Raw genomic sequence first — 12315 nt, 5'->3', positions numbered from 1 at the left:
TTGTGTAGATGACGTGATCCCATAACACCATTGGTGACTTTATTTCATGATTTGCATACTTTGGTGGCACCCTAACTTAATGTATGTTAAAAAGAACACTTATAAAATTAGTTTCCTGCCTCAGAATGTTAACTGCAGCATCTAGAGGTTTTCCATAGACTTTTATTTTCTCATTGACTCTGGTTGGTCTCCGTTTTCCGAATTGTCTACAAAGGGTTCCTATTATATTTATGATACAAAGTACTATTTTAAATAGTTTGACTTTTGAAAATGATGTAGATAAAGCACTAAAAGGGAACATCGGAAGAACAGGTATAAAAAAACATGGACATCCTTCAGGACTTTGGACATTGAGATATTTTATTTATAAAGTCGTATTTAAATTTTAATAATGGAATAGATTTGTTTGAAGTTATTTCAGTATTCCCTTTAATATTTAGAGCCATTTCCCCACTGAGGTTTGCTGGAGATGCTAATTATTAGATGTAAAGGAATATTGTTCTGGTCTTTTGGGGACCAGGAGAAAACTCAGGGCCTGTCTGGACTTTGAAATGCCTTTTCGGCAGGCACGGGATGGGTTTACTCTGGAATAAATTACAGCAGAATCTTTTTCCCTGTGTCCTCTAACACCTGTATTTACATAGTTCATGATTGTAACTAAATTAGATACTCAAGAGAACTCAGTTGGTTTTTAGGCCATTTAATTAGTTATAATTGAGAGAACAAATATTGCAGCAGCTTATGGAAAAAGAACAAAAGGGTGGGAAATTAAATATACACAGAACATTAAAGGCGATATCTAATTATGTTTCTGGGTCAGACTCTGCTCTATAAAATTAATTTAAAATTGTAGTTTGGCAAATAATTTCCATCAAAATCTCAGCAGGTGTTTTTTGCTTCCATTGACAAGCTCATTGGAACATTCGCCTGGAGTGGCGGAGCACCTGGAAAAACCAAACTATCTTGAAAAAGCAGAAGAAAGTTGGAGGACTTGCCTTTCCCTGTTTCAAAACATGCTCTAAAGCTCGGACAGTGGGATACTCATGTGGATAGAAATATAGAAGGGGGACTTCCCTTGGTGGCACAGTGGTTAAGACTCTAAGCTCCCAATGCAGGGGGCCAGGGTTCCATCCCTGGTCAGGAAACTAGATCCCACATGCCAAAACTAAGAGTTCACATGCCACACTAAGGGGCCTGCCAGCTGCAACTAAGACCAGGTGCAACCAAATAAATAAATTAAATAAATAAATAAAATAAATATTAAAAAAAAAAGAAATACAGAAGGGGATATAATTAAAGAGTCCAGAAATAAACCCTCACGTTTATATGCAATTGACTCGCAAGAATAGTGTCACAGCAATTCACTGAGGAAAGGAGAGTGTTTTCAATACCATGGTGCTGAGACTATTGGATAAAGGATGCATTTCAAACCTTCCCTCATATCATATGCCAACATTGACTCAAAATAAATGAAAGATATAAGAAGTAAAACTTTTAAACATCTAGGAAAAAACATGAAATCTTCAGGGCCTTTCGTTAGGTGGAATTTCTTAGATGTGATATCAAAAACAGAAGCTTTAAAAGAAAAAACAGTCGATAAGTTAGACTTCATCAGAATTAAAAAATTTTGCACTTCAAAAAACACCATTGAGAAAATCAAAAGAGAAGACACAGACCGGGAGAAAAGATTTGCACATCGTCTTTCTGGCAAAAGACCTGTCTCTAAAAAATATAATTACAGTTCAAGAATAAGGAACAAAGAACCCAATTTAAAAAATGGGGAAAATATTTGAATAGACATCCCGCCAAAGAAGATAGTAGAGGAGAAGATCCTTGACATGATTAAGTCATTAGCGAAATGCAAATTAAAACCGCAGTGAGGCACCGTCTGACACCTATTAGGATGTGTATAATCAAACAGATAATAACACGTCTTGGGTAGGAGGTGGAGAAACTGGAACCTGCATATGCTGCTGATGGGAATATACAGTGATGCAGCTGATTTGGAAAACAGTCTGGCAGTTTCTTAAAGTGCTAAACATAAATGTGCCATGTGACATAGCAATTCCACTCCTTGATATCCACACAAGATAAAATATACATCCATAAAAGATATTGCATATAAGTGTTCATAGCAGCGTTATTCATACTGGCCACCAAGTGGAAATAAGACAAATGGCGTGGCAGTCAACAGATGAGGGGATAAACAAAATGCGGTGTAGCCATACAGTAGACTATCATTCATCTGTATGAGTAATAGGAAAGAAATGCTGCAACACGGATGGACTTTGAAAATGTTATACTGAGTGAACGAAGCAAGACACAAAAGACTACATACTATATGAATTTATTCATAGGAAATGCACAGAAATGGCAAATCTAGACTAAGTCACTAGTTGACTGAGACTGAGGTTAGGAACATCAAATGCCTGCAGTCGGACACCAGCGATCATTTTGGGGTGAAGGAAATATTCTAAAATCGGATTACGCTCATGGTTGCACAACTCCATACGTTGACTAAAAAGTCCTTGAACTTGACACCTTGGTGAGTTGATTTTATGATTTAAAATTATACCTCAGTAGAGCCCTTAAAAATCATACTTGGTTGAACAAAGGAATTTGGTAAAGAGTCAAAGAGACTACCCTGGATTACCATTTAATCAGTGATGTATCTAGGTTATACCAATTTTCAAAGCATTGTGAATCTTTACAAATCTTCCTCCATCTTTGGAGGGAAGTTTCCTTGAATACTGCCTCTCCTCCTGCCCCGGGAAGAATTTCAGATTACTCAAATTTCACGCACTGATGGTGAGCGTGAAGACATTGAGCACTGGGTCTTGGGAAAGAGCTCTGGCATTTAACTCACCCCAGACCTTGCAGAATGGCCTTTGTTTGGGTTTGAGCCAGGCCAGCGGTCATGCGCCTGAGTTTCCAGCTGCAGCTGGGAAGACAGAAGAGTTTTATAGGAAGAAAATCCAGAAGAAGGCAGGGATATTAGGACAGGCTCATGGGAAAGGCAAAGTCCAGGTATGGAGTCCTAATTAAAGACCTTTCTGAATGCCGACTGCTGTGGGAAAGCTGGTGCTCAGAAGAGTTGGTCAAACTTCTTAAAGGGACACATTTTCTGGGAAGGAATCAGCTTCATCAGACAACATTTTCTCTCCCCTAATCCATTGCATGTGTTTTGACTACACCTTTGTTTTTCTAGTGTCTTCTCTTTTTTAATGAAAGAGGTGACCTGTTTCTCTGCAAACTTAGAAAATCTTCAAAAAATTGAAATGTTTTTCAGAAATGAGAAGGACTTTAGTTCTATCATCCGTGTAGCCTGTTTCTCTAAGAAAGGCATTTCTTATACGCTTCTTAACATGATTTTGCCATAAATTCAGCCCATGAGATAGCTTTGAAATAAGTTTTATATTGATAAACTCTGACCAAAACAACCCAAAAGACAATGGAGCTAATTTGATGAGATTTTTTTTTTTTTTTTTTACTTTGTTTTAAGTTCTTTCAATGCAGTGGAATTCTAGGACGTGAATTGATTTCCATGTTAAGCTGACGACTATAATAGGCAGACACGCTAGTGTCATGGTACTTTCTAAAAGATTGGACTTGAACGTGCTGTAAGGAAAAAAGGTGGTCTCCTTGAAGACTCCATTCTACTTTCAAGTAGATGACATGAAACTAGTAGTAGGCTTGAGTTTCAAAGGGTCTTGGGCATTTCTTTTCCAAGCTCTTGTCAATGACTTTAGATTGGTAACTTGAAATTGTCTACAGTGGGAAAATTTAAATCTCAAAAATCAACAAATACAAGGAATCAGGTTTCCACCTACCCTCCCAGTTCTGCTTGTTTATCCACATGGAATTGACCATAATCAACCCAAATTGAGCTATAAAACCAGCAACTTCAGATCTTGGTTTCAAAATATGTTTAAGCCCTTCTGAGGTATGTAGAACTGAAGGAGTTTTTCCAGCTACAAGTGTTGTGGGTGATAGTGACTAAATTTCCTCTCCCTTAACCCATGTATCCATGGAGGAAGGCAAAGACCATTTTAATTGATGGCCACAATTCGAGTTATCCAGAACTGCCATAGGTATACCTGTGGGTTGTGCCTGTCTATAAAAAGAAGGCGGTTGAGCTAATTAAACAACTCAAGTGGTATTGAATGTTTTAGCTTCTTGTATCTGGAAAATAGAAAAACCAAAATGGCACACTGCATACAGAGAGCATAGGAGAGTTTTGTTTTTTACCTTTTTTCCGTTTTTTTTTTTTTTTTTTTTTGGCGTGGGTAAGGGACCCTCTGTTCATTTTGCCTACATGGAAATTTCAAGGTGGTTTATGTTGCAGGTCATGCAGGTAGGTGACTTCATTTATTTATTTATTTATTTTTACAAATAGCAATAACATTCAAGCAATATTTCATAAGTGTTTCAAACACAGAAAAAAATTTTTTATACTGTTTTATCTTGACTTCAGAAATACTTATTGAAAGTGGTAGTTTGTTTACAGTAGACAAAAGGAATAAATAATGTGCAATATTCTCTAGCTACTGGGGATAGGTGAGTCTTCATGATTTAAATAAAGTAGCGACATTTCTGATTTTTATTATGAATGTTGTGCGTTTAAGTTCTTATGCATGAAACTAATGTTGGTTTTAAGATACTTTGATTAAAGTTCTTTCATGTTTATTGTTTAAATGTGTTTCTTCTTACATTATGGAATTTCCTAAGCAAACTGTATCAGTGACATTTCAAAAATGTATCTAGATTATAACATGTTAAAACTAGAGGAACATTTGAATACTTCATATGCATTTCTTTATAAAATGTGAGAAACCCTTTTTAAAATAATTTTCTTTTTTTTTAACTCACATTAGTTTTTTTTTTTTGCAGTAATATCATTTTAACCCCCAAACTGCATTTTCACAGAGTATCTAATATTTTTTGCAAGTAACATTTTGAATTTGTTCTTCTTGACATATTTATGTTTATATGCATTTTGCATCTCCCTATTTCATGTTTTTGAAATCCAAATGTAACAGATTTCAACTTTTTGTATGACATTATTTTTTTTTCTTTTACTGGGTAGTATTTCTCTTCTGACTTTTTTGCAAACCTGTTGTTTTTGAATTCTCTTTTTTCCCTTTATTGTCCTTCTCAATATGACACCAGGAGCCAACACAAAGAAAAACGCTGATGATATAACCAGTAATGACCGTGGTGAAGATGAAGGTATTTTTTGTTTTTTTCAAAGCTCGACCTTGGTGCATGATTTTATATCTATTGTTCTTTTTTTTTTTTTTTCCTTTTTCATTTCAACCTGTTTTTCCTCCCTTATCTGAAGTGAGTACACTTTTGTGTGCTTCTTTATTTTCTTCTTGTTTGGAAACCACTGTCATTTTTAATCCTAATGACCATCTAGATGACTGCAAATCACCTGGGAGAACATGTATAAATGTTTCTCAGTATGAAGTGAGTAACAAAATGCCATTTACAAGGAAACTCTTTTTCTTTTTTTTTTTGGCATGGTCACAAGAAGAGAAAATGAAATTTTAAAACATGCATGTATGCTTTCTTTTCTTCCTTCCGAATGTTATTTCATAATTTTGTATTTTGGAGCTTTGGTCTTCTTAATTTCTTCTGTGGACATTGAGACACCTCAGTAGAACTTTTCAGGGGGCTGACATTTCCGTTTTTGTTTGTTTTTACTGTTTTTTTTTTTTCCCCAAACATACTGATTCCAAAATAGGGTTTTCAAAGAATCTTCTCTGGCTCACAGTAAAATACATGAAAAAGTGTCTTAAAGAGATGTTTCTTTCAGAACTGCCTTTTAGCAGCTTTAAAGAAAAAAAAGGGGGGGATGGAATTGAAATTTGTCAAAAAGTTAGATCTATGCATCTTTGTCTTCACACCACAGCTGCTTTAAGAACATTTTTCCCCAAAAAATGTTTAGCTGCTGTGGAGAGTTTCTTCTTGAAGGATCTCAAATTGTTTGACAGATGATACACTAGAAGTAAAGTGATTTTTTTTTTAAAGATGGAAGCTAATATGACATCTGAACCATCATTAGCACGTTGTATCCTCTTCCTTCAGCAGAATAAACGGTTTAGGAGAAAAGAAAAAAAAGAAATGTTTAAAGTCAGCCTTTGCTGGCTCTAAGGCTGTGTAAGCTGGGTGAAACATGTTTTTCCCATCTGAGTAGCAAAATGCATGGATCTCCGTGCATTTTACCTTAAAACGTTGAAGGCCCTCGATGGACCTTTGGTTCCCGGGCTGAAAGGCAGTTTAAAGTGCAATGGGGAGCTATCCTTGCTGGGAAGCAAAACTGCCCTCAAAGTCCCTTTTTGTCACTTGCTTGGTTTGCCTGCCCTCTTTGATTTTTTTCATAAATCAGTGGCTCTACGAGAAAAGAAGTTTTGCCAATGTTGCTCTTTCGTGCCCGCTATTCTCTCAACACTACTGTTAGTTAATTTTTTTTTTTTAACCTGCCTTCATAGGATTCTCCCTGCTTCTAATAACCCTCTAAGAAAGTTCTTCTGATGGCCTTGGAGTATCATACCTGCACCTGAATCAGCAGCTAGCCTCTCCTTTGTGAGGCCTCAGAACACCTGCAGTTTTATCCGTATCCCTGTATAACCAACTACGGGTGTTAATTTGCATCTTGCTCTTCTCTGGCTTCTCAGTGTATTATTCCCTTTTGATCATTAGGATCTGTTTTCACAATGCTTACCAGTCACCTTTATTACTGTTAACATGCCGTCTAGTTTTCCTTTCATACCAAGAAACTATGATGATTTTTTTTTAACTTTGAACGAATCTGACATCTGGTTGTTTCTTCCTCAACCTCATGAGAACTTTGTTCTTGGTGTCTTGGAGGTAAGAGCTGTTAACCTAACGTTTTCTCTGAGGGAACCCCGTAAAGCAGCCCTCAAAATCTCAACTCCTTCCTTTCCCACCGTGGAGTAGCGTGCAGCCTACTGCAGAATGGTAACATAAATAAGGGCTAACACAGCAAATCAGAATCCAGAGAGAGGGGTGGATCATGTAAAATGCCAGACCCCTATAGGGGCAGTGATTTATTTAAAAATTCCACGTAGCATATGATGAGTGAAGGATTAAAAAATGATTTTTACTTCCTATTTAAGTTTTACAGGAGAAAATAGTGTTCTGCGGCGGATTAAATATCTGCAGACACATGGTCAGCTTGACACTTTTTTCTGCACTTGACTGTGACCACGGGGTTTCTTTTGCCTTCTGGATGCTGTAAGGTGGCACCCAGGAGCCTGTTTTGCGATCGTGATCGTAATTCATTTTCTAATGCAGCCACCATCCAAAGGGTGGTTTGTTTCCTTAAAATTCCTTTCTGATAGTTCAAAAGTGTCTCCATGAATTAGGGGAAAAAAGTCTTTATTTAAGAAAAAACGAAAATAAATGTACATGGATACATTTGGTTTTCTTTTGATATACAGATATTTAAATGACACACACATATATATGTATATACATACATAAATATCCCGAAATCATTAGAATCGAGGTCAGGATTCTTCAGCATTCAAGGTAAGCCCAAGGGATGATTTACACCAAACAAGTTATTTAATCACAACTTGTCAGAAAGTAGGCTCTACAAACGGACATATGGTCTCCAAACTTCTGTTGTCACAGAACATTGCAAAATAGGATTTTCACATCATTGTTAAATAAAATAATAATGACTCTGGGTACTGTGGTTGCAAATCACAATGGGAGTTTATATTCCCTGTAGAAATATGTAGCATTGCCAAACTTTCATCTTGAGGTTGGAATCTTGTGCCATTTTTATTCCCGCTCTCCTCTCTCTCTCTCTTTTTTTTTTTTTTCCTTTTTTTTTTTGTCACTTAAGTTGGGATATTCCTGCAATCAGTTAATTAGAGAAAAAACACTTGCTTGGACATTTTGTTTTGTTTTTACACATGTCTGTCCTGTTGATCATTTTTAACCATTTATTTGTTTTTTGTCATCACGTGCCCCGTATTGAATGAAACCGGTTTCATTACCAGTTTTATGTTCTCGTTGTTAAGTTGAAAATGAATCTATAAGCTCATCTTTGACCGAAGATAGAAGTTACAGTAAAAATAAATTATAATTTTGACATTGATTTCACACTTACTTAGATGATAAAAATATATTTTGTAATAGATGCCCTTCTAAGGTGTGAGCACTCTTTAGGGAAGACATATTTCATCTCCATCCTTGCATTTTTAGTGTTATAGATACATACAGAAACCTACACCTGCATACACGTTCCTTCCAATGCCTGCATCATTTCTATGAGTAGAAAATATAACAACATTGACCATTTTCCTTAGGCCATCTTACCAAGAACATACCTAATTTAAAAAGGGCCATGCGATTGATTCCAATCTAAACTAGGAAAAGTCACCCACGTCCTTTGCCCTTGATTTAGCATTGGTTAATCAGCATGATGTTTTATTGTGTTTCCTTACTTGGCTTTCTTTTCCAGACATCCATGACCAGAACACTAAAAAGCCAGTAATGGTGTACATCCACGGCGGGTCTTACATGGAGGGCACAGGCAACATGATTGACGGCAGTATCCTAGCGAGCTACGGCAATGTCATCGTGATCACAATTAACTACCGCCTGGGGATTCTAGGTGAGTGATTCCGTCTTGCTGATCACCGCACAGGAGGCCATGAGGAAGTTCTGCTTTTGGTTTTGGGCTCGTTGATTCCCACTGTGTTACTCTAATTCCTCGAAATCTCTACTACACAGAGCTCACTTCATGCTGCAAGATATATTTGTCCCTTAACGTTCATGCAGCGCCGTCTGTTTTTTTTTGTTGTTGTTGTTGTTGTTGTTTTTTAAAGTTTGCACTTTTTAATCCAGGAATTTCATTTCCTAGGATCCGCCTCAAACAAATGCAGCCTCCAAGGTGACCAAATGAACATGATATTTTATTGAAAGCACTTTTCTTTCTGTGGGCTTAGCCGACAAAACCCTGTGGAATGAACACAGTTTGGAGACGTGTCTGATAACGCATTTGGTAATAGGTGATAACTTGGTAATGGTAGATAATGGCCATAGACATTAGCTTTCTTTTGTGGTTTTGTAGGTGTGTTAATCAGTTAATCGTTTGTTGGAAAATCTTTTACTTAATTCCTTAATGCGTTGTCTGTGTCTGTTGTATCTTGAAGAGTTGCTTGTCTGTTGCATTTACGTGAGATGGAATACTCCTATTTGAATTTTGTAATTTGATGGTTTTTCATTTTATGTAAATTTTATGATTTATGATGAAAGGACATTGGCCAAGTGCATAGGAATTCAAGAGCAGCTAGCTCTCCGTTGTTTCGGTGTTAAATTCGTTTTTCCCCAACTGGGGGTTGGAAAAAAAAAATAGCATGTTTTGAAGTTAATATTTTGAAGCTTACCTTCTTCTGTGGTTTTGCCTGCTCTTGGTCAGTTCATGAATAATATCCGTAGCCTGTGCAACAACGTTCGTTTTCAAGGCAAAAATGCATTGAGAGGATGCAGAAAATTGAGTTTACAGCAGGGTGGCTATGAGAATGAGATCTGTATGTCACAGGATGGTTATAGTAAAAAGTATGAAAAATAAAATGGACCAACGGACCTGTTTCAAACAAGAAATGTTTTCTCCAAAGAGGCAAGTATCACTAAGAATATTTTATTTTCAACTTGATGTTTTAATTTTGTTTTGAGCATTTTATTTCATTCACTACTGAAAACATTCACCTATAGAAGACCCCGGAGTAAGGGGATAGGTTGTAGATGACCTTCTAATTTAGGAATGCACATCACCCACAGATGTTTGCAAAGTTGGGCGTTTTGGAGCATCGATAAAGTACTGGAAGTTTCAGGGTTTTAAGATGAAACACAACAAAAAGCCTCAGAGTCTAGAGCCTTCTTGTTTTGTGGTTTTTATTTCCTTTTCTTTTCTCGTCGGTGCTAGGAGCCAGATCTTTGGGGAATGATTTCCGTTTGTGTCGCGCAGCGAGGATGGCATGCCTCCCTGAGTGTTTTTCAGAAGCCTCTGGCTAGTTGCTTTGGCTACTGGTGTTTGAAACCGGAAATGTTGTTGCTTGATGTTTTACAAAAGGTCCATTCTGAGGAAGAGGTGGGCAAAGGAAGCCACGGGCCAGGGCTTGCTGCTAGCAGCCCTTTCAAAGAGGGCAGTGTGGGCGTCCCTTGGGAGCATCACCAGGTCGGGGCGCTGCTTTCTGAACAAAGCAATGGGCTTTGGGTGAGTCTTTGCTTCAGTGGAATAACAAAGCGTCCTCCTGCCTGCACAACGTGGTGGTGATGTGACTTAAAAGGTTAGATTTCAAAAGAAATCGATTTTCTCCCCCGTTTAACGCCAAACTGGTATTAAGCAGCTTTACACAGTGATCTCTTATCTATTTGGCCCATTTGTGAATCTGGAAAAGTACTGTGGGAATTATACACACCTTCATTTTTTTTTAAGAAAAGAAGAAAAACAAAAGCTTGCTTTTAGAACTTTTCTCATTGAACAATTTTAATTTTACCTTTTGCTCCTGAGAGTTAAAAAGAAAAAAATCTTGGTAAGATAACAGAGGGCTGTGAGAGTTATGGCATGGAAATAAAAGAAGCAATTTAGCATCTCCAAGCCGGTCTATTTACATTCCACGAATGAGTTAGTGTGAAGCCCAGCACCACAGGCCCCCTTTTTATCTGATGGAGTGCAGTGTGCCAACTTTGCTGATTATACAGGGCGATAGAGATTTTTTAAATGGGACTTGGTTTATTGTTGTCAGGGATCTTGCATGGGCTACCGTCCTCTGGAAGACTGTGCGGTGGCCATTTACTTTTTGCTTGCAGGAAATCACTAGTATCACTCTCGAAAAATATTTCAGACCCTTGGCATCCAGATATTTTTAAAAAGGATCCAGTAAAATGGTACAGCATGCACGGTGATGATCGTCTCCATTAGCACTCTGATAGGAATAGATGTTTTTACCAAAATGTTGAAATAGTGTTTAAGTTTTTTTTTCAAAAGGAATAAATTCATAAATGCTATTTTTCTGCCCAAGGAATAGAAAAGCATTGTTTGAGATGATTACCGTTCTTTTACGGAGTAACAAATGCTGTTTTCCTACCCAAAAGAAGGGTTTTTAGAAATTTGGATGATGGTCAGAGGGAAGCAGGAGGCTGGCGTGGAAAGAACATGGATTTTTATAATGCGATAAAAATGAACTACTTGGTGTCTGTGCTGTGACATTGAGAAAGTCAGCTGATTTTTTTCTGAGTCTCTCTAAAAGGTGGTCCCATCCTCTCTCTGGCAAGGTTATTGTACATACCATATAAACGTCCAACGGGTTTACGTACGTGAAGTTTCATAGCCCAGAACTAGGAGCCAGTAAACCCAGACAGGTGATAATTTCCAGTGTTATTAATAGCCTTGGACATCTTATTACCATCAGTGTTGATCCACTGAAAAACATTGCGACTGGCCAAAACGGTAATATCTGTCAAATACTGACGTCTAAACGGAACCACCTTAATTAAACAAAAGCGATGATAAGACACTCGTAATAAGAGACAGATGACAGGATCTTCACACGTGCTTTTTGAACAATGAATATTTTCTTTAATCAGAACTGCGTCACACGACCTTGCTAGCCATTGAGCATGTAATTTATTATTTAATCCAGGACACTTTGAAAATTGTTAATAATGCTCTTAATAAACTGGGATTATTCCAGGCAAACTGGGATGTACCATCACAGCTATAAAGTAATTATTCATACCCACACAAGGTCTAATGAACAAACTGGTGGTCCATTTATTTTCAAAGGAGATCTCTTTTTAAAGCATATTTCCTATTCATCCTGCTGTATACCTTTGTCATTAGGAAAGCATACATAGCTAAAACTTGAGTTCTATCAAATCTGCCTCTAATTTTTTTCATGATGATTGTTCACAGACCATTGCTATATAAGAGGAATCTCCTTGCTGAGGCTTATTGTTGGAAATACCTGGAATTTATTTATGGGTGGCTCTTACCTTTGCTTTCCTTCATTAATCGTCTCTAATTTGCATCTTCAGTTGGTTAATTAGACCTCCATTCAAACGCTGATTTTAGTTTAGCTCAGAGGGTATTACCTTTTTGGTTATCCTATGATTTGATGCCTCATGCAGGCTTTAAACTATTTTGCTTTGAAACAATCTTATCTGTATGCTTTAGCACCAAACTCATGGAGAGCCTGCGGTGTGGCCATCACTGGACATTGTAGATGCTCCTTCATTTAATCCTCATACACTCCCTTGGAAGGGTTCCCT

The 12315-nt window shown here is 37.3% G+C and overlaps 1 protein-coding gene across 7 annotated transcripts in view; it reads left to right on the top strand.

Annotated features, from left to right (window-relative positions):
- The window catches only part of NLGN4X (neuroligin 4 X-linked), a 328533-nt gene that overhangs the window by 192396 nt on the left and 123822 nt on the right, over positions 1-12315 (top strand). For 6 of the 7 annotated variants that reach the window (XM_059910982.1, XM_059910988.1, XM_059910984.1 and 3 more), the window contains one exon: positions 8501-8653. The exons of the other annotated variant lie outside the window; for it this stretch is intronic. In XM_059910982.1, coding sequence (XP_059766965.1) covers positions 8501-8653 — 153 coding nt within the window. The remainder of the gene's footprint in view (positions 1-8500; positions 8654-12315) is intronic. 7 annotated transcript variants of the gene reach the window in all.

The sequence above is a fragment of the Balaenoptera ricei genome, chromosome X (genome assembly GCF_028023285.1).
Source record: "Balaenoptera ricei isolate mBalRic1 chromosome X, mBalRic1.hap2, whole genome shotgun sequence".
In the NCBI taxonomy this organism is placed as follows: domain Eukaryota; kingdom Metazoa; phylum Chordata; class Mammalia; order Artiodactyla; family Balaenopteridae; genus Balaenoptera; species Balaenoptera ricei.
This window is presented reverse-complemented; position numbering and strand designations above follow the sequence as displayed.